Source organism: Dermacentor andersoni, chromosome 3 (assembly GCF_023375885.2).
Source record: "Dermacentor andersoni chromosome 3, qqDerAnde1_hic_scaffold, whole genome shotgun sequence".
In the NCBI taxonomy this organism is placed as follows: Eukaryota; Metazoa; Arthropoda; class Arachnida; order Ixodida; family Ixodidae; genus Dermacentor; species Dermacentor andersoni.
Genome location: NC_092816.1, coordinates 125,193,686 through 125,217,432, shown reverse-complemented (window position 1 = coordinate 125,217,432; position 23,747 = coordinate 125,193,686). Strand labels below are relative to the sequence as shown.

General features: G+C 44.8%; 1 protein-coding gene across 1 annotated transcript in view; it reads right to left on the bottom strand.

The window, feature by feature from the left end:
* Positions 1-20,879, bottom strand: part of LOC126538493 (evasin-1-like) — a 72,168-nt gene extending 51,289 nt beyond the window's left edge. Inside the window, exons 1-2 of the mRNA XM_050185339.2 lie at positions 20,830-20,879; positions 4,344-4,412 (exon numbers count right to left, since the gene is read on the bottom strand). Coding sequence (XP_050041296.1) covers positions 4,344-4,398 — 55 coding nt within the window. The 5' untranslated portion in view covers positions 4,399-4,412; positions 20,830-20,879. The remainder of the gene's footprint in view (positions 1-4,343; positions 4,413-20,829) is intronic.
* Between the last annotated feature and the right edge of the window lie 2,868 nt (positions 20,880-23,747).

Below are 23,747 nucleotides of genomic sequence, written 5' to 3'. Positions count from 1 at the left end.
CAGAAGAAGCAAGGGACAGGAAGGACGGCTGGTCCTACAACGCTGCCACTCGCGTCAAGACATTTGCGCACCCGACAAAGAATAATTAGAGCTTAGACAAAGAACGTGAAGGCGTTAAGCACTTCGGCCATTTAAGTCACGCCGTTCTGCGAAACGTGCACGGGCAAAGTTGCAACAGCTGTGGGACGGACAATGTGGAATTCAGGAGCAGATAACAATGTCCATCCGGCCGTTTCACACCAACGCCATTGACATAACCGCCGCTTGGTGACGGATCGCGCCTATTTGCCTCCACTGTGCAACGCTAAGTGCGTAATCACTATGGCCACGAAGCCTACAGGAGGCATTTGTTCCAGGAAGCCTTCAAAGTTGTGGGTAGGCAAGATGAAAGGTGGCTGTTGTTTTCACTTTCACCGGTTGTCAGTATTAAAACCCCTGGCCTTGTAGTCTACCATTTGTACAGTAAAATACGAGACATGTTACAGACATTGTCTAAGCCTTATTATGTGGCAATATTTGCACCATTGTATTTTCAGAAACTTCAAAGTCAGTTGTGCCTCTTACCTCTTTCTAGTGTGCGCAAGAACGCACAAAATTTGAGTGGAAGATGCGACCAGCATAACAAGTGATACGGGCGCCATAGCTCCCACACAACTTACTACACGAAAAAAATTCACCAGAGTTAAACTTATATAAAAGCGACAAAACAAGTGCATTGGTACAGACAAGATGTGCTGAACTGACTGAGTAAATATAAATGAAGATTATGTCAAACGCGTTTATACATTACTTCTATGTATCATAACCCTTCGGACTTCAATGCTCATTTTCCTCACTGCTCACATTTAAATCCCGTAGTTGTTCCATTTCTCGCTTCTAATTATTATGTTAATTAATAATACCAGCATAGTCCGAAAAATAAGCTAATGACGCTTTACTACATCTATTGCTGCCTAGCATTTTCCTAATATCTACGTTATATCGTTTCTCAATTAAAATTTATGCGTGAATGCGGCTTTCCTGAAGTTCTCAACACCAACCCGAGCGGAGCAGGTCGCAGTTGCTATAGCACTACTAGACAACAGCAGATCACAAATCTTCACGGATTCGATATCGGCGGTCAGGGCTTTCCCTTCAGTATCCATCGCTGAGGAGGCTCACAAGGTTCTCAAGAACAAGATAATCTCTCCGCACACCATCACGTGGTCTCCGGCTCACCTCGACCGCCAGCTTGACTCGTTTCCCAATCTCAATGACATGGCCCACTCCCAAGCGCGCGCACTACCCCACGGCGCGGGAGCAGGATCGAGCTCAGACTCCGGGGTTCTCGAGTTTCGGGACACTCTCACTACTTTAAGCGAAATTACTACGCACTATCACCTGCGTAGGAGGACTTATCCTCCCCCTCAGAGCAAACTGGCTAGACCTCTGGCGTCCACTTTACGCATGCTTCAGACTAAGTGCTATCAAAATCTGGCTCTTTTCCACACGATCACTCCAGAGGTTTTTAGCTCTACTTGCCCCGACTGTGAGGCTGTTAGCAATCTCGCACACATGCTCTGGCGATGCCCCTTGTTGCAGGGACCCAATCGCATCACAGAAGAAGAATGGAGCTCTGCCATCCAGAGCTCAGAACTTTCACATCAAACCTGGGCTGTCCAGAGAGCCCACGATGCGGCGGTTAGGCTCGGCCTACCAGTCCCACGTGGGAGCGGCCCGCAGCTCTGCCCTAGGGCAAAGCTTCTCAGGATCTTGTAATTAAAGTTCTTTGTCTGTCTGTCTGTCTGTTCTATATTGCAACGTCAACTATGCCTTTAAGTACAGTGGATCCATCTCTCCTTTTCATTTTTTTCTCCAATACCCTCAAAGTCTCCTGTGCTTCTCGACTACAGCATATTTAGCGCTCAAATCTGTTTTAAGCACCAGTGCTTCTGCAATGTGAATGTACCTCCCGGTCCTGATTGTGTCCGCATGTTTACGTTCCATTGCGAGGTGCTGAGTTCTTCCCCAGTTTTTCTATTACATACATATGCCTCAACCTGTTGCGAATAATTTCTCTTATATGTTTTTTTTTTCTCTTCAGGAAGCCAGCTCCAGCCTCATATAACCAGGTACTTACCCTTTGGTATAGTGCAAAATTTCTCTGCTCTTTTCTTTCTTGCCTTATTTCTACATATCCACCAACATTTTGTTTTCATTCTTTTCAGATAACTTAACGTCAGTTCTCTTCTCTCTTTTTTTTCGATGACTCCGGTTAGTCTACGTGCACTTTATATCAACCTGTACTTGGTTGTCGACGTTGTTGACCGGTTCCTCCATTCCGTGTTAGCGCTTCTAAGGCACAAGTAATATGCTCTTTACCCATACATTCATATTTATCCATGTTTCTAATCACTGTTCAAAACTAATCTTGTCATGCGCTTTTCTCACTTCAAACTAGGTGCAACCTATATGACCCTGCACTGCCTCCCTCTTTCGTAGTCTAACCGAGGACCCATAAGGCCAATTGGCCCACTAATCTTTGGGAAACTGCAACCCCGACAAGACGTCTGATTAAAAACACCTATTGCAATTTGCGAACGTTAGTCTGTACACTATTATTATTTTACAACTTTCTCCGAATCAACTCTCAAATGTAGCGCCAAACCGTTGCGTGTGTTCCGGTTTCAGAAAATTTCAAATTGGTGAGACGACGAGAGTTTCACTCTCAAAACTCCTGCCATAATAAATTTTAAATATTCGTTTACGACAGCGTCTCCATTGGGCCATCGCATCTTCAAAAAAGAACTGGACCGCCTGTTCTCTCTTACGCACTGCGCATCTGCTCCCAGCCTTGACTGCGCAAGAGAGAGCTAGCCCTGGTAAGGAAGGGGCTGTCCAACAAAGGCTACGCATCACAGCTAACGAGGACTCAAGGATTGCGGTCTTCAATTGCTAACCATACAATAGTACAAGAAAAAAGATAAGCAGAAGCGTGCGGCTGTCCTCTACGCGCAAGGAATCAGTACGGCAATGCCAAGAGTTTTTGGCACATACGGTGTAAAAATCGCGCCCGTGCCAACAAAGACAGGATCTCGTACGCATGAAATACCCTTTGTAAATGTCAAGGTTTCCAGGGGTAATCTAAAAGATCCTGTGCGAAGTTGTGACGCAAACTATATAGGCAAAACTGGGAATTTCAAAAGAAGGATATAGCTGCACCAGAACGATGTCAGGAAAGGCAGTGCAAGTCCGAGCGCCTTGGCGGATCATCATATGACTACTAACCACCTAATCTATTAGGATGCTGCGTGCATAACCGCGACAGGAAGCGCCTATCTTCAGGACTACTGTTTTAATCTTTACACATTCATACGACTAGAAACGCGATTACCCGGATACGTGGCAATCTCCCCGAGGTATACATCCGCACTCTGCGCTACCTAACACATAAATAATCGTCCCTCTTGCGCTCATTTTCATTATCAACATGAGACCTGTAGCGGCCTTGAAACGTCATTATATGTTTTATTTTGTTTTGGACCAGAGGCGAGTGTCGGTTTATTTGACAATGAGCCAACCTGCCCGACGGGTTTTCGTCGAGCTTTACACTTTTATATCATGCCTGCGGAATCTATACATAAAGAGTGTCCCACGTAACTTGAGCCAAACATTAAAAATATGCAAATGCCACTTAGCTGGACAGAACCAAGGTAATGTTGTTTGCCCTAACATGCAGATACTCATATTATTTGTTTGTTTATTCGTTTCCACCTAATTAGACAATTATTCTTTATTACTTAATCAACTTGTCGAATATAATTTGATGATTGTCAATGAGAAAATTGTAGATAAAGAAGAAAAGCTTCTGCTACAGTTTTCTGTTGCTCGATGCGTGCCACACGAAAGGGTTTTTCGGAGCCGGATAGCAATCTGCGAATACACGAAAATGCGGCGAGTGGCCAGCCATGCATCAGTTTTGCGTGTATTTGCGGGCTTCTTTCACGCTAGGAAAACACTTCTTTATAGTACGTATTGAGCAACAGAAAGCTGTATCGAGCTTTTCATTTTGCTCTACAATATTCCCATTGACACTTATATTCTAATTATAAAATGTTAGTTGATAAATAATTGGGCCTAATTATCCAGTTAGGCGGAATGAAGAAAATAATCTGAGTATCTCCAAGCGGCAGCATATAACATTACCTTGGTTCCGTCTATCAACGTGGCATTTGCATAATTGTAATGTTGGGCTCAAGTTACGTTTTACAGCTTGTATCAAGAGCAAGCATCTATTATATATATATATACGTATCATCGTAATAGCGAAAAATGAAACTGTCATAGAACATAGAAGAACTTACCGCCAGCCACCAAAACTGCGAAACCTATCGCAGCGGCGTAGATAAAGGTCTTCATGGCCTGAATAAAACCTGTGAATGGAAGTTGTAATATTGGCGATATGTCCTTTTCTCAGTCGTATTCTGTTTTGACAGTATGTATTCCACGTACCATCACGTGTTCTTTTCTCTCAGATAGTGTTCGCTGCTTCCACATTCTATAAACGAGCTGCACTTAGCATTTAAAAAAGAAAGTGGACAGTGTTGGTCGTGTGGAAGTAGCTGCAGACATCAGCGACTACAGCTGCAGCACCATAGATAATGCAGTCAATAAAACGTACATGTGTTACTTAAACACACAAGCAGCAAGGTAGAAAACTACGAAATCAGTCAGTGAAATAAGAAGTCGCAGTTTCGCTAAAAAGTCGAAAAATTGAGTGTAATCGCAAATTATTAGAAAACTACAAGAATATATTTGCTTTATCGGCCCGATAAAGTTGAATACAATCGCTTCCTAACTAAATTAACAAGCGTGGTGTCAGACACCCACAGATAAACGAATGCGTCTCACTAGATGACAGCCAAAGTCGTCATCAAAACGTGACGTCAGGAAGCGCGCCAGCATCAGCGAGCGAATTGACCTTTGTGCTTCCTCTCGCTGCAACGCAAACAAAGCGGCAAGAACGCAACGCTCTCGAAGCTTTAAGCCCTCGGCACACTCTGTCCCCATGGCAAATCGCTTCCAAGATAGGGCCCACGCGGCCGCATTCAGCCGCGCCATAAGAAGCCAGCGCCAGAGTAGAAGCCCCCTTATCCCGATGCCGTGAGGGCGACTGAAGACAGCGAACTTCCTACACGTCTACCTCCCTTGCGCGCGTGAGATCGAGCCACCATCCTCGTCGCACCCTCGTACGGTTTCACTAGCACACACTGCGTATGGCGTGCGGCCACGATGTTATCACCGTTTTAATTTATACGGAACATCACGACGACAGAAAGCGCCTGGAGTGCCCATATAAATGTTATCGCAATAAAACTGGCACTCCCTGCAGTATTCTACACCATAGCGGTTTTTAGTGGTGTGACTTATACCGCAGGACTAGTGCAACAGAAATATGTAAGTTTTTTTTTTTATATGTGTAGACTGCACTCGCAAATATCTTAATTAAACAGGGTCAGGAGTTCGTCAAGATTGGTAGTTGATATTCGACTTTGTTGGTATGGCCTAGATGCAGCCGCTTGTTTATCAAAGTTATGCAGCAGCAGCCGCTGCCACGTGACGCTCAGGTGATGCTCACACTGTTGGGTCACACCACGTTCTGCGCGCCACCAAGCAAGTACGTCCTAGTCTTCATAAGACATTATCAAGAAAGTCCAGTAGGTGGACTGATATTTGGAGGACCAAAGTTGACTGGTGGGCACGTAGTGGGGACTGCAGCAAGAGCTGACCTTTATAAAGCATTTTTCGTCATTTCTTCGTGTGGTGCAGTTCAATCTGCTTTGTAGGGAATGCAGCAAATATTATTTTGATAATGCCAACAAGTCCACCAGCTGCGTCTTTTTGCGGAGGGCTATCTCGAACGCTGCAAAGAAGCCAAGTCTCCACAAATTCTATAGCGCGCTATGTACAGGGCTCAAGCAAAACCACAATTACAATAATCCTTCTGGCGTGTTTTTCTTGTTGTGTCTTTGTATGCCAATTTGTTAGTTATATTGAATGCTACGAATGTACTCACTCCTGCAACACCTCATTATATTGCAGCCGCAATCGTTTTAGCTCGTGAATTTTTGATTACGGTTGATTTCCCCTTACTCCATTAGATGACCATAAGCTTCCGCCGTATGCAGATGTACGAGTGAAAGCATACGAGAGGAGCCGACGATCGTGGCTCAGTCTTGTCCACGCGAGAGGGAGGAGAGCGAGAAGGAAGCACGCCGTCGTCCGTCTAGTAGGCGGAATCCTCCGATAGTAGGCACTCAACTATCAAGGCAGCGGTGGAATGGAAAGGAGGGGGGCGGAGTTGTACCCCGGTGGCCAACCACCGTATATTAAAACCCCTCAATCTCCAAAAGTAGCACCAACCACTTCCCTCCTCCTCCGCTCGGCGCGGCCTCGATAGTAGCGCCGCCCGTGTTGGCCCTGCCGTAGCAGACGACTCCTAACACGCTACCGGAGGAAATGTGCGGAAAAGTTCGTTCGAGCCCTGAGGAGCAGTTTCTTCAATCGAGAGCTTGCTTCATCAGTCGGTAACTTGTCTTAAGAATGTCGTGTTGGAATTGCGGAAAAAATAGAGAAACGGACCATTAGTTGAGGCGTAAAGCACGCGCACGCTGAGAGTTCGTGTTACTGAAACACGGCGCATGCACGTGGTGTGCCCAAACACGCGCCTAGTCACCAGAGTTTCAGGTTTTGACAGCGTGAAAGTATGTGTACGTAGTTTCTTAGGTCCACGTGCAGTGCATATGACGCATGCGATACCCATTTACTTAATCGGATGCACAAAAATGTTAACGTTAAGAAGTAAAAATTTTAATCCTTCTCAGCGGGCCTGCGGTCCTCTGCGGCCTTCCTCGGCCATTATAATCCTGCACACAAAACGTGCGAGTAGCCGCTGCTCATGCCTCCAATATTGAGGATGCGTCCTGCAGCAGCCACGATAGAGGCGAAATGCAAGAGGCCCGTAGAAAGATTCCTCGTTCGTGTTCGGTAATTCTCCTCGCACGGGTGCGGTATATTGCACCAGTCGCGGGGTGCTTTTTTCGTTGCGGGGTGTTTGGTAATCGCAACGATAATTTTTTTTTACAAGTACTGCTCCAGGAGGGCACATGTAACGGCTAACAGAGGCCTCTGGAGAGCACGTGACATTACAAGTGTTCCCGTTGTGGCTTTGGTACCCTGGAGGCGCCGTTAATAATACGAAATAATGATGCCACGTTGTTACAACTAGTAAATAAAATCTAATAAAGAAATAGAGTCACGCCGAGGCACCAACTTCTGGCGCAGCGCTACCGCGCCCGCGCGATAATTACAAAAGGCCAATCAGGAATTTACCGGCCCACGTACAACTACGGTTAAAGTGCGCGTTAAACATCCCCAGGCGACCTAAATAAAGTTATCCAGAGCGAGCAACTACGGCCTCCCTCATAGCTTTAGTTGCTTTTGGACGTTAAAAACGTTAATCACCAAAAACCAAATCAATACATGCGGGCGTACATTCGAAGCTAAACGGCTGCATCCGCAAGTCATATAGTGAGCCTTGCAAAAGCGTCGAGAATTTGCTAACTTCTGGCGGAGCTCCAGAACATTGCACGAATAAAGTCGCTTTTATGCCACAGGCCCGCTGCAGATGCGTACACATTCGCCACAAGACGAAGCTACATGTAACAAAGAGAGCACGTTCGAAAAAAAGTCAACTTAAGCACGCTAAAAGCACGCACAGCATGACCACATGCACTTTTTCGAAGCGGCAGGCGTGAACTAGGCCCTAAAGAAGAGGCTGTGAGGAACCGTGGCACTTCACAAAGCCCTGTATTTTTTTGCCACTGCCTCGAAGTCAGCCCGCCTGATCCTATGTATCCACACTTTTCGTCTTTGTGCGTTCGCTCGCCGGATAGTAAAGAAAGAAGCTTCTAGAACTGGTACAGCGCCACATACAAAGGAAGAAACATGCCAAGCCGGCCAGATAAAGGAACAGCGCTCTATTCCTTTATCTGGCCGGCTCGGCTTGTTTCCTCCTTTGTATGTTGCAGTGTACCAGTTCTAGAATGCAATACCAACTGGCTCAATCCTCAACCCTAAAGAAAGAACCCTTTTGCCGTCGCTGTGTCGGTTTCCACAACCGAAGGCGCAGCAGCAGGGCAACACAATTAAGTTCTCGTCCCTAACACATTCAATTCCGCTAACGCACTCGATCAGTCCGTTTGCACGTACTTTCGCCGCACAGGGCCAACAATGGCGGTCGGAGCGCTCTGGAAAGAAAAAAATATACAAAAGCGCGGCGCCTGCTTCCGCGTGACACAGACTCGGCAATGGGGGAGTGGAGGAGGCTGTGGCGCCAGGAGGCGTGGAGGAGGAAACGTCGGGGAGAGCGGGGTGGCGGAAAGATCTAAGAATGGCGCTACTTTTGGAAAATTGAGGGGTTTTAGCGTATGTGCCACCTGCGCGCGGTCTCGCGGCCGTATCTTCAGAGCGATCTGCGTTGGGACCATAGTCTAGGTGCATCGGCGGCTCCTAGCTTTTTGCGCACCGTGCGTTCTTGGCGCTCAGTTTTCCTTGAAGCGGTATACAATACGAATGTCACTTGCAGATTGCGCACATTAGCTACGAAAAGCAAGTAAACTAAACTAAGTAAATACGAAGTCATAGGGGAGCCAAAGAATGCTTCCGCATTGTCAGACTATTATCACAATTTCTGTAGCTTTTTCTTAGTTCTTAACAATCCTAACGATCTTAACGAGAAGGTCGGTTAACTCAATATTTGCCGCTGCATTTGTTATTTGAAGAATTTTCATTCGAACAGGCTAGTTTTCTTTGGTCTACTTTGCTTTATTTCTCTACTAAATATTGTGGCTGCCAGCGCACCTCTCGTTCGCAGCTAAATTCATATATCCGCATAATTTACAATATGCTCATTGTTTAATGTAACACATTTGATTTCATTGACCGAACACATCTAGTATTGCAGAATTTTTCAAACAGCAATACTAATGCATCTCACAATATTTCTGTACAACAAATGGCCCAAACAAGAGAGCCGGGCAAAGGATGAAACTAGGCATATAAATCAAAGAAATTTGAGCAACAAAGCATTTTTTGGCTCAGCTGTGGCTTTGTTTTTGATTACTTTTGAGCATTTGCTTTTCCTAGCTTATGCGCGTCTTCCAATGGCATTTTCGGTGGCAAAGAATGATTTGGCTTTAGTAGACTATTCTCAAATTTTGTCACTTCATCCGGCCCCTTCAATGAAAGCGTACCAATTGAGCCGCAACGCTGGACACGAGTGGTCAAAAGGGATGATGATAGTGATCGGAAGGAATAAATGACGCTTGATTCTACTGTCGAAAGGGAACACCACTTGCCACAGTAGCGCGTGAGGCGTTGCGTAAGCCAAAGGTGTAGGGTGCCTCGATCGATCACCCGCCGTAGTTGCTCAGTGGCTATGGTGTTGGGCCGCTGAGCACGGGGTCACGGGATTGAATCCTAGCCACGGCGGTCGCATTTCGATGGGGCCGAAATGCGAAAACACCCATGTACTTAGATTTAGGTGCACGTTAAAGAACCCCAGGTGGTCTAAATTTCCGGAGTCCTCCACTACGGCGTGCCTCATAATCAGAAAGTGGTTTTCGCACGTAAAACCCCATAATTCAATAATAAGGGTGCCTCGATATCATCCTCGCCTCCCGCTTCGTACAGAGTGGAGACAACCGCGGCGTTGTCAACGGCGTTGGGCACGCGAATGGCGAACGCCATAGTAGCACCTTTGGCGGACGCTGTAAGGACGCGTTGGCACTCATGTGTATCCGACATTCGCGTGCCCAACGCCTAAGTTGACGCAACGGCTGCCTCCACTCTGTACGGAGTGAGTTACTCGAGGCACTGTAGGAGAGTGAATCGCCGCGTCGCCATGTCACCCTTGCTGTCGCTCTCGCAAGCCTGTGTTATGCGCGCGTTTCTTGTTCACGTAAGATGTGGCCTGCGTTGTGATTTCGCCTGGGAAGGCCCAACCACAACGCGTGAATCGTCTCAACGCGCTCGCTTGCTACCTAGGTGTTCATAACTCTAAGAATGCTCAGCAGCGTTCAATTGGACCTTGGGGCACCCCAAAATCTTATGTTGGTCCACACCAAAGTTTCTAGTTGGCCCACCCAAAAATTTCGGCTGGCTAACCCCCGCAGTTCAACTTGGCCTGCCCCCAATATTCAATTTAGACCATCCCAAGTATGGCCCACTCTCAGATTTCAAGTTGTTCCAACCCCAGATTTTATGCTGATCTACCCGAAAATGTTGAGGTGACCCAGCCGAGAATTTCTAGTTCACCCACTCCCAAATTTGAAGTTGACCCACCCCCAAATTTTACGTTGGCCCACCCCTAGTTTAAGTTTACCCACCCCACATTTCAATTTGGCCGAGCCACAAATTTCACGTAGGCCCAGCCCCAAATTTTGAGTAGACCAAACCCTAAGTTCAACTTGACCCACGAGGAAATTTCCGTCGGCAGTAACCTTCCCCATGAATTTTAACATGATAGCGTTGAGGGCCCCGTTTCGCAAAATTTCAGGTGTTATCGTTTAGCTTCGGACGTCTTTTCGGCGAAAAATCGGCGAAAAAAAAACGCAGGCCCTCCGCATGACGCAAAAGCATTACTTAACTCGTTCAATTTCTCGAAGTAAAATGCTACAGAAAAATTACAACGTAAACAGAACCTACAGACGTTATAGCATCGAATGGCAATGTAAATATTCCAGAAGACATAATTCTGTAAAGTGGAAATTCAGACATAAACTTCTTTTCGAGTACTAGGAAAGATTCGATGCGCTTTTTAGACGATCACAAGGAAGAAGACAGGACAGGCGCCTGTCCTGCCTTCTTCCTTGCGATCGTCTACAAAACGCATCCAATCTTTCCTAATACAATAAACCAACTTGCCCAACAACGCATTCTGCTAAACTACATTTCTTTTCGAGTGTTTCTATCATTCACTGAGAAGCGCGCTGCGCTTGGTTCTTGCAGCGACAGATGGCACTCGCCTCCACGCATACGCGGCCCGCGCAAGAGGCCACATTTCTACCAGAAAGCTCACCCGCTCGCATTCGTGCGAAGCGTTCGCCGCCAGCGTTTCGCGGTAAGCATTATGGTTACGTAAGGTGCAGTTGCAGGGAAGCGTGAGAAGTTGTCAGATATCTTTGAATGTCATCACGTTCGACTCTTAAAAACGAAGCTTATGCATTCCCCCCATTTTTGTAGGGAGCCCTATATATATATAGGGGTATATTCTTTTTATTCTGTTTTGTGCTTTAAATTTAACTTTATCACATTAAACTACCAGTCATATAAATTTGCACTATCATAACAAATAAATGTATTAACTTTGCACGCACGCATTTTTGTGCAGATACAAGGTATTACACTTTTCACATGACCGAGCTGTGAAGTTCGTCAACGAAATCTTACGCATTAAAATAAACTACTTATACGAACTGCTTAAACGCCACATTTAAATAATTTTAAGCGAATATACTGTCCACCATTATCACTTGAATAAGTGCGCCATCTGGCCGACGAGTTGTGTGTGAACATTGGCCAAATTCATGGGCAGTGCTGAACGCCATCGGACGACAGAGCATAATGGATGTCTAAACAAACGTTCATCTTGCGTCCTTTATGCACCTATACCGCACAAATTTAACACTATGGAATATACTGAAAGCACTCCTCAAGAACGTGTCAATGCAGTTGAGAACGTCGGGTTATATTTTATATAACCCGGCGCAGTAGGCACGGCCGACCTAGCAATACCATGACGCTAAGCAGGAAACTGTTTTTCCTACTGCAGGGCTTGCTGGGAATTGCTGCTGGCTTAACAAATACTGATCACGTGTACCACAAGGCACGCCACACCAACGATGCATACCAGCTTTTGAACTTGGTCCCATCAGCAAACCAGCAAGCGTCATCTCATGATGGTGCGGAACTATTAGCGACACGTATCGAACAACGTGGCGTAACGTCATCAACAGCCGAGCATACAAAAGAGGTACGTCATGACGCTAAGCAGGAAACTATTTTTCGTACTGCAGGTTAGTTGCGATTCCTGTACATTTCGAAGTAACCATCCTGGCATTGTAGTCCTGCCGTGCCCCAAACGGTGTCATAGCATTGCCTATAATTGTTTTTTGATGATAAGATTGTTCTTATGTGGCGATCTGGAATTAAACTCCTGACCTACACAAAAAGAACTTCTTGAAGAGCTACTTGGGGGGCAGAAGGCCATGCGATGTGACATAAGTGAATTAAAAGCAGAAATAGCGGACATAAAAAAGACAGTAGAGAAGCTGCACGATAGAATGTACGAAAACAACCCTCAGTCCTCCCTCCCTTCAGGACAAACTGAGAAAGTGCAGGCGGCGCTACAATCGGTAGAGCATATCATAAACTTTCAGGCAAAAAAAACTAACAGATCTCGAGGACCAAAGGAGACGGTGTAATCTGATAATTCACGGAATACCCGAATCCACCTATGAAACAGAAATTTCACTTAAACACAAAATATTCAAAGGGATATCCGAAGAAAAATTTGGCGTGAAATGTAAATCCATTGGCCGAATCTATCCACTTGTACAGCGGAAAGGCAAACGCCCAGGAATCGTTCGCCTCCAAGATTTCAATAAGACGAAGGCAATCTTCGCCAATGTCAAAAAGTTAAAAGGCAGCACAATGTTTATCCAAAATGACTATTCAGCGCCAACGTTAAGAAAACGGAAACTGCCCTGAGAAAGTCCGAAAAATGAAAAGCAGCAGGGAAAGAGGGCCTCGCTTATCCACGACAGACTAAGAATTGATAAGTAATTCGTCTTTTGGGATGAATCGCTTAACGAACGTGTTAAAGCGGTAAAAAACGCATCATCCGCACCTGTGGAAGGTGCACAAGATAATGCATCCATATTATCTCGCGGTTGACACGATGCCTGTAAAGCTCGTAAGCGTCTCCGAATGTTGAATATAAACGCTCGCAGTGTCAAAAACAAAACCGATACCTTAGAGATTTTGCTTCTACAGTACGATCCTCATGTAACTGTTTTAACAGAAACCTGGCTAAACGAGCAAATATGCGATAATGACATTTTTCCTCGTTATAAAGTTTATCGTAAGGACCGGCTTGCCAGGGGTGGTGGCGTAGCGATTTTAATTAAAGGTAGTGTTCAGGCTGTTTTGCTGGACGACATTATCGACGTCGAACGCCTGCGTGTCAAAGCCTCTTTCTTTGGTCACAGTTTGACGTTATACGCTTTTTATAGACCTCCGGACGCCCCACCAGAGATATTAGAGAGACTGAATATAGAAATGTCCATGAATGAAAGAAACAAAATTGTTCTGCTTGGTCATTTTAACCTGCCGGGAGTGGATTGGGAACGCCTTATTGCCAGTAGCAAACATAACAAACATGTTAACATTATGTTTGAATTTATGTTATGATTGAACTTGATGCAGGTGATCCATGAACCAACTCGTGTACAAAATGCATCCAGCTCGGTATTAGACTTGGTATTTCTCAGTCGAGATTTTTATGGTTATAATGTGAAAGTCGAGCACGGGCTCTCCGATCACCATCTCGTAAACATATCGCTAGCGCTGATACCACTAGATAAGTATAAACACCCCTCTGCGCCCTACTTTAAATATTTTTCTAATACCAATGACACAGGCGTTGTCGAATACATGCACACCTCCTTGGTTGATTTCGATAGCAGCAATATTCAGTTACTTTGGAACAAGTTAAATGAAATGTGTCATTATTGTCTAGTTAACTTGGTCCCAAACGAACTGAAGAGAATTAACAAACAAACGCTTGGATGAATCGGAATATGATTCAATTGAAACGCCGAATAAAAATATTTAAAAAGAAGCATGCAGGGCAGTGCAACAAATTACGAGGGATGCAAGACAACCTTTCACGTGCAGTTCACACCGCGAAAGATTATTATTTCAAGATATCGCTTCCTAACTTCATAAAAAATGATCCTGCTACGTTCTGGCAGTACGTAAAAGAAAAGAAGAAACCAAATTCGCAGATATCAGTTGACGGGAAGGCAGTGACAGATCTGAGTGCCATGGCTCAGCACGTCAACAATTACTTTCAAAGTGTGTTCACTGGTTCAACGGTGTGCGCATGCGATGTCACAGAGCCCAATATAACACATGTTAATTTTATATCTTACGCTGGTGTACTTAATATGCAGCTTAACTTGAAAACAAAGAGCTCATATGGTCTGGACGGAATTCCTAACGTTTTTCTCAAGCGATGTGCTGAACTTCTTGCCAGATTTCTTTGTGATTTTTTTGGGTGTCTCACTCATGACAGCCCAATTACCAAATGACTGGAAGACTGCCCGAGTTGTCCCTGTGTTTAAGAAAAGTGACCGGTTACTTAGGCAGAATTATCGACCGATATCACTAACCACCCAATGCTGCAAACTTGTAGAACATATAATTGCTAATTGTATACACAAATCTTCAAAAAATAATGCTGCAATAACCAAATACCGACACGGCTCTCGAAAAGGGAATTCTGCGGTAATTCAACTGATAACGGTAGTTCCCTCGTTCCCTTTATCTCATGATCGTAACGGCCAAATAGACGTAATATTTTCTGACTTCAGTAAAGCTTTTCATAAGTTCCCGCATCATAAATGAATTTGAAATCTTAGAATCATTTGGCACCCCGGAAATCTTTGCCAACTGGGTTTCTATATACCTGACTAACAAGAAGCAACACACTGACATTGGAGAACAACTTTCTGACAGTCTCCCAGTCACATCAGGGGTACCACAGGGTAGTGTACTGGGCCTCTTGCTCTTCTTTGCTTATATTAACGATATTGCAAATGCAATAACTCTTAGTGTGCAAATCAGGCTGTTTGCAGATGACTGCGTCTTGTTCAAAGAAATGTTTGTTCCGATGATCAAATTGAGCTAAATAACAAACTGAACAACATATTGAAGTGGTCGAAAGATTGGGGGATTGTTGTTAACACCGACAGAACTGTTTTCCTCCCAATAAAACGTAAAAACACACCTCTGTCATTTACTTACAGACTTGGCCCGTCGTCATTGAAAAAAGTCGAGAATTACAAATACTTAGGTGTTACATTAACAACTAATTTATCCCGGTATATACATGTTAGCAATATTTGTTCATCTGCCTTTCGAAAGCTCTGCTTCCTGAAACATAAACTTCAGTCCACTCCAAGCAATGTTAAACTACTCTGGTATTATTCCTCAATCAGACCCAAATTAGAATATGCTAGTGCACTTTGGGACCCCTATACTTAAACAAACATTAAGTGTCTTGAAAGAATACAGAGGAAAGCAGTCCTGTTTATTTATAACGAATTCTCACGAACTGACTGTCCACCCGAAATAACGATAGCCAATGACATTCCCCTTTTTAAAACGCGTCGACAACAGTTCCGAATCGACTTCCTTTCACTGCTTCTTAACCACGAACTTGCGATAGATCCATCACCGTATCTATCACCCTTACTAATCAGACCCACAAGGCACCATCAGCCTACTCTTTAACACCTTATTTTGCTAGAACTGACACTTATAAGTATTCCTATTTTCCACGCACGGTCTTAGACTGGAACGAATTAATCCAGGCATCATCTTAGTCTCTCCTACTATACCGAAGTATCACTGTTGCACCATTTCACATCTCTTATTGCAGCACTATTATTGCACTGATCTAGAAACAGACTCCGTTGTTATTTGTACTCAATTCTATTATATCTTATTACACTAATCTTGAAATATATTCCATTGTTGATATTGTATGTTTTATTATCTAGGTTATTGGCCTAATCTTCAAACAATTTGTATTGTCGTTTTTTTTTTTTTGTATATGACTGTTCTTTTTTGAAACTACCCACCTGTTTGGACCCAAGGGTCTGCAGTGTGTAATAAATAAATAAATGAAAAATAATGCCTCAAATACTCTTAACTCACGAGCCAACTGCTTTCCACACACATACCGTTCGACCGGACCTCAACGAGGCTAAACAATTTGTGGCAAACGTGGCCAAAAGCTACTCTCTAAAACGCCTACTTGTTGCTCTTCAGTAGACTTTCAAGATTACTCATAACGCCAATTAATGCTCAAAGTGGCATCTTATTTGTATGCACATGCAAGTGCTTTGTTCGTCTGAAGCATGCATTCGTATATTTCTTCCCACACTAGTGACATTTCATTATCCCTAATCTATCTCAAATGGTTGGGACGTTTTACCCTTCATTTCTCTAGGAGCACATATTGTTGTTGTAGGATTCACCGAAAGATTATTTCATAATATGTTAGCTTTACCTTTGCTATTTTCTGTCTTATTGTATACTTGAACGTTTCTCCTTTGAAAACCAGCAAAGAGCCATTCATCTTTTAACGTCGACCACATAGTCAGCGATTACATTACCTACCTGAGAGATGAACTACAGTATTAAATATCTGGCACTGCATAATGCTCTCTTTGTTTCATTGTTTACTGTTTTCTTAGATCGTACCATCAGACCATCGAATACCGGTCGCGACAGCCATATTTTCATAGGGGGCGAAATGCCAGAACGTTCGTGTACCGTGCATTGGATGCAATTTAAAGAACCCCAAGCGGTAGATAGCATTCTGCAATCCCCCACCATGGAGTGACTCAGAATCATATCGTGCTTTTGGCACGTGAAACTTTCGAATTTATGTTTCGCAGCGAAGCTATTGGCTTGTATCTCGTCTCAATTTTTAGTACCATGCTCACGTAAAAAAAGGCAGCTGCGAAAAGTGTCTGAGTTCCCTATGAGAGAATTATGTTTTCTCGTATATTCGAGTAACAATCCGATGCTATCATGTACGGAGGTTGTGCGTAAATCGTACATTAACAATTTTTTTTTTTAATTTCACGTTGAGAGATGCAATTCGTTCAATAACGCACTTCCGCAGGCAGAGCGCCCAAGAACAAACGGCAGCTGGAAGGCTTTGTGTTTGAGTTCTCGCGCAATGGAATTGCGTTTTCTGATTCATTCATATTTTAGTATGATGATACCATGTCTGCAGGCTCTGCGTAAGTCCTACATCACATTTTCTGACATATTTACCTCGATAAATTCAGTTAGTTCAAGGCGAACCTGCACTAGGCGTAGGGCCAACAAGAATGAGAATCTATGCTGTGCTAACGCCACCACCACCGAGCGGCCGCGGCCACTCAGACAGCCCTCGAATGACAGCAGGAAAACGGCTTTGTATTTAAGTTTCCGCGTAGCGTATTTCTGTTTTCTCGTATATTCAAATAAAAATTCAAAGCGTTCTTGTCGGCAGCTTGTGTGTAAGTCGTACTTTATGCATTTTCAGAAGAAATCTTAGAACATTAACTTAATTCAATAAGGCACTTGCGCTTGTGGATGTCCTAGAAGAATGAGGACCTATGCTGTTTATGCTGTACTTTCGCACACGTGCGTGCGCGCATGGCGTACATCGCTTGCGAGGGCGGTGCTTGTGTGAAGTTGTCTTGCATAAATTGTGGTGGTGCTTGTCTAACGTCCACAGCAGCTTCGCTGTACATCCACTTTCACAGGATGAAATGGAGGCGAATTTTCTTGATTCAACTGCCAATGTTGCTCAAACCAGGTTTTAGTTTGTAGTTCGACATATTCCTACTAATTTTTTAACATTGGAGCGTACAAACAAAAGTCGTAATAAATAAAATTTCCAGCGCATCCCTTTTATTTTATTTCTTCTCCGCGTATTAAAAATTCCAAGAGAATATCAGTACGAACAATAACGAAGTACTGCTACTGCTTTTTTTCCCCATCGTACTGCCATAAGGGGGCTATCGATGTCCGTGCAAAACATTTATTTGTAACTATCGAAACAATGTACGCTGGCACACCGAACAATACATCAAGGGCCAATCAGGGCGCAAACGAACACGTATACCACTTCGAGCACGACACTGCGGTTGTACATGCTGTTAAGCAGTAGACTATGCAAGTGTAAGCTCAGAATAACAGGGAACTGCCCAAATGCAGAGCTACCTTGGACCCAGTCCCCGTTGTCATGTGCTTTAGCTGTGGAGGAACGAGAGAAATTGGCCGCGTAACTTCACGCTTTGGTGGAAATGATGCGTAAGTGCGTAAGTATGCTGGTGCTACGTCCGTACATTGAAACAAAAAGATTGCACACCTTCGACACGTGTTTCGTGAAGCGGTGCCTTATTCTGATACTCCTACATGCTTTGAGGAGGTCCCCTGCCAATGCCCTTTAGAATTTGAGTAAAGTTCGGTGATACTTGGCACTTCGGTCTTGCTGCAAAACAACTATGGAGAGAACAAAGCACATACGTGCTGACCTCTTCTTCTGAGAATTTGGCTTCAATCAAAAGGCTATGTTGTCCACATAACAACTTGCACTGCGGCATCATTTCAGTTTTAGCCCCGTGGCTTCGTTGTTTGAATATTTCATAACGTGGGTAAAAATTAATCTACGTGTAGAAATTAAAATGAATTTATACTACAATATTTGCACTCAATTTGCGTGGCTGATAGGAAACTTTTTCAGTAAAGATTGTATTGTGAAATTCAGCAACCACATTTCGGAAATATCTATAGAAATGTAGGGAAAACTTTATATGCGAATCAGGGAAAAACCGATTTCCGGGGTTGGCAACACTGTCCCAGTAACAGCTTGGAACGGGGGCAGTGTGATTGCGAAATAATGTGATTTTAACGTGTTCTGTTTGTTATTTTAAGATGCCAGATTACTGAAGCTCAACATGTTACCACCTGCACCGTATTCGAGTGTAAAAATAACTTTCAAAGCGAATTTAAAGCGCCCCTTCAACCGAGGTGACACCGTAAACTCCGCCACCGCGGTTGAGGACTACTGCACCGTTGGTTTGCCAGCACAAACGGACAGAAGTTAATGCCATCAGCTTCGTCGCATGTATCGGCGAAAGGTTTTCTTTCCGCTGAGCGCACGGCGAAGAAATGGGCGCCCGTGGTCAAATTGTGATGAGAACGAAAGGTGCGTATTTGAGTCGATCAACTATTGGGTTTAAACTAAGTCAATTATTTTTTCGTGCACGCACATCGGCGTCATAAGGTACAAATGCGTTCTAAGATATCATGCTTAGAAAGCAACACTGTGGTGGAAGTAAACAAAGGACCTATTATAGAAACATTACATCCAGACAAAAAAAAATGAAAGTGCATTCTTTTTCGTACTCTAACCCAAAGCCATACCCACCGTGTGCCGGCCGCCCCTAGTTCATATGGGCTCTCCCGTTCGTCCAAAAGTCGCTGACAAATTCTCTGGCAGACGCCGTGCATAACGCATAGCACGCTGCATTACTTCATAAGATATGGTTGCTGTTGCAGAGGGTAGTTAATTTTTATCTCTCTCGAATCAGCGAAGTGCCCTTGCACAGGCATCACTCGAGAAGTGCGCAATTTATTCAAGGTGTCAAATGCGTCTTGTTGGTCGTGGTATACTTGTGGCCCCTGTTACCAGGTCGTATTATCGGTTATTCCATGCTAATGCCCCTTCCGGTCGAGGTGTTTTACAGTTCTTTATTTTGTTAAGCTTAGTGCACTGGTGCCAGGTAAACAATGCTTGAAAAATTGTACCGCAATAGTTTTAGGAGCATGAAAGCTACCAAATTTGTTTCCACGGATGTCAGCTAGCTACTTGGATTGGGATGTACGCCGGCCAGGCCCACCTCATGGCACACAGAGGCAGCTCTGGTTATTGTAGGTCGAATGCTACATTTTAGTGTCCAAGGCTAGCCATTCATAATAACACGTTGCTCATCTGTAACGTAATGGCAATGTTCAGCCTTGATTCGCCTGCTATTTCAATCGCGGAAAGAGCTGGGGCAGTGCATCTGGCACGTCGCGAATCAATACTGCGGCTCTGTGGAAGCTCACACATTGGTAACGACACGCTAAGAAGCTTCTCAATTTAAAAAAAAAGCGTTCTGACACATGTAAAGAAAACGTGATAACTTGCGACTCGTCATTCCGACCCTTCAGCCCGATCCCACATACCAGCGTGGCGTCGGACGATACATAGCGCTGTGATCACAAAATTTCCGGCGCTGTCGAGAAAACGGTCCGTAGTTACAGCATGGTCCGACGAGTTCAATAAAAACGCTAAGTCTTGCTATCGCTCTCACGACAGCCTATTTCCGTTAAAATGCCCAGAAATAAACTGCACGATGCCATGGTACCCGTATGTAACACTTACTATAAATGATTTGAGCTAACAATTTCCGATGCAATACTCGCGGAATGTCAATTAGGGCTTCTCCTAGCTGGCCAACCACGTGTAGCCGGTGCATTGCGATGTAAGACAATAAAATTCTAATTTCAAGTAATATAAACCAGGCGAAGTGATTGCCATTTAAAGTGAGACATACGCAAAGGAAGATTTATTTTGCAAATGCCGACAAATATGTTTCAGAATAATTTGCAGCTAGGGTAGTAGCTCAGTTGCTTGCTGCTCTTTGAGATTTCATGGAAAACAGGCTGCCGCACGACGCCGGCTTCATCACCACAACACTGAATTGGTCTGGAACTCCTACTCACACCTTCACTTGAAAAGTGCTTAATATATTGTGCACCCCTAGGACCTGAGCAGAATTATAGGAATGCGCTTGACAGACGAAGTTCGTTGAGACCACTCACACCGTGGTCGCCGTTTTCCTACTTCGCGGTGTACATATGATGGCATGAGCAGAAAGTGATGTTACTTACCAAGTACTCAAGTTCGCTTGTCGTAAAACGATGATATCGCAGTGGCTTTTTATACCCTAAGAGACTACCCGTGTCGGTCTTCTAAAGGTTGCTTTCACATTTAGGGCAATAGTATTCGAATGTTTTTTTTTTCTTGGGAGACAAAAAGGGCGATAGGATTTTACCTGAGCCATAGCGACCTGTGCCTTGTGAGAGAAACGACACCTCATAAACAAATGTGAAACCTTCTACTCGGGTGGCTACCTCCTCATCGCACATTTATTGCTCGTGTGTGGCCTGAAAATCTCCTATAGGCCTCGTACTGCTATGAATTGGCACTTCACTTGTAACCTATCGCAGCAGCCTGTGGAAGCTTCACACTACGCACAATAAATGGTTACGATGTCAGATTCATCAATGGTGCCATTGGTAATCGACATGAATATGCAACGCATGAGCAGTTTCCACAAAATAAGATACGGTTGGAAGGCGAACAATCAAGATTCTTAGAACATGCAGAAATATATAGGCGGACACAACTTAAGTCTGCAATGAAGCCCCGCCCATGCTATCATAACCTCCTGCGACTGTTCCTCCGCGAGGTTACCTATAGGTCGTACCTCAAACTTTCCTTGGTACCTAAATTAGGTGGTCACCACAAAATTAAAGTTGTACTTGAGAAAAACAAGCAGTAGGCACTGCTTAGAGGAAGACGACGACGACAAATTTGGTTGAAGCCGTAAGCATGGATCCCCTGAGCTGTGTGACCTCTCGCTGCGAGTTGTTTGACTCTATGAAAGCTTCTTTAATTACTCCAGAACACGTCTCGACAAAATAATAATATCGTAACTTACACGTTATCACCCGCCTACTACATGGGAATGGTGGAAGCCTAATTCTTTATGGAACACAAATAAAACACCTGCAACGCAAAAACTCAGTGTGCGCCACACAGCTTCCGAAGAAGCAAAATCCACAATATGTAGCAGCTTTTTACAAGATTGTAAATACTGTTAGATTTTATAATGAACGTTTATATACAATAATTATTGTTGTCCTTTACGGCGTTATAAACAAATATATCCCCACAAAAGGAATCGGAGCTTAGGTATACTCCGGTTTCCAGCACGGACGTCTCTCCAGCGGAAGCGTTTCCGCTGAGCACGATTATGCATGTGCCATTCTTGCTTCATCAAGCTCGCCTTTATCCACTATGCCTTCATCAGGTACGCCACAGGCGTGTGAGCCTACTGCGTCGACAACGAGAACTTCAGAAGAAACAGCAGTGGGAATGCCCTCTGCAGTGGCACTCGGCAAATCTTGCTGAATGTTAAGCTACGAAAAAAGGCAGCCGAATGTTGCGATCACGCAGATCTGCGAGCGGGTGAGCGAACCAACCGTGTTAGGCTACGCAAAGTTTTTGATGTAAGGCGCACTGCCAAAACACGTGAACGGAGGACTACAGACGTTTTCACGGAAGCAGCCTAGAGGTGAATGCTATGAGAGACGCCTACATACTTGCAACAGCTTCGCGGTGAACGCACTACGAAAGTGCGCTCACCGCTGTTTCCGTCGCAATGATATTGCAACCGTCTAGCAGATCGCCGCAGAATAAGCATCCGCGAACCCAGATGATCTGTCGACCCTTCAGCCGTTGTCTATCCGCCGTCTCCTCGTCGATGTCAGCTTGAAGAGTGAGAAACATAGGAGGAACACCATTCTCATTGAGCACGACGACGTGTTGCAGTGGGAGCACAGATATCCTTACGAGATTGCTCAGTACAGGGAAGAAGGGCGCAAGATATTGGATATTTAAAAAACATGGGTCACTGCTGTCCAAACAATGTGCACAGTCTGGGTTGATAACACAAGTCATCACGCGACATGTGCTTGCGTGGGTTCACAACGGGGCGCAAGCTGCCGTCGGGAAAAAGACAGCGACTGATCGTGACTCATCTAGGTAGTGCCGACGAATTCGTTTATGGTTGCCTGAATGTGCTCCTGAGGATAAACTGGTGATTACCACGAGCAAATAGACAGCGACCGTTTCGAGACGTGGTTCAGCTCGGCGTCATTGTCATGGACAATGCGTTCTACCACTATAGGCGCGCGGAGGAAATCCCGACGCTGTCACTCCGGAAGGCAGGGATCCAAGACTGGGTGGCCTCGAAGGTGGTCCAGTGCCATGCCGCCATGACCAAGAAGCAGCTGCTTGACAGTGGCGCCACTAAATTTCTCAAGTACCGGGTTGAGGCGTCTGCTGAAGTTGCTGTATTTGTTGTCCTCCGGCTCACTTCATTTCATTGTGATAACTGCATAGAACTCATTTAGGCACATAATAGCAATGGAGTGGCAGCGAGAACACCACATTCAAGACCAAGGATGTGCACAACCTTCTCCTTGCTGAAGTGGCGAAAGTCCCGCCAGAGAACTGGGCCAAGGCTGTGCAGCATTTGAAGGGCGTCGAAACACACTTCTGGGAGATTCGTAAGTCTAGTGACAAGATGGAGTCAATCATCATCAACTGGGGAATTGATAACAGCATGACTGAATCGGAGCTCGCTGGCGCTGATCCATGCATTGATTGAAATGAGCAGGCATACTACACGATGGCTGACACACGTTTCCCAGTTGTCCTTACTGCTGCTGCTTGACTGTGCCTCCTGCCACGTCTCACCTCGACTACATGATGGCTGACAAATGCTACAAAGGTGTCCTCGCTGCTATCCTTTGTGCCCTCTGCCACATTTCACCTCGACTGCACAGTGGCTGGTGCAAGCCTTCCATAATTGTGTGACTACTCCCAGATGCTCTCCTGTGCCTCTTGGTGCAGCGTTTTATAGCCATTTTCTATCAGGCTGCACCTTTGAGCAATGGCTTTAGCCCTGTCGGTAGAGCTATTTGTCCTGTTGTTGTGATTTCTGCGGGTGCAATGAAAC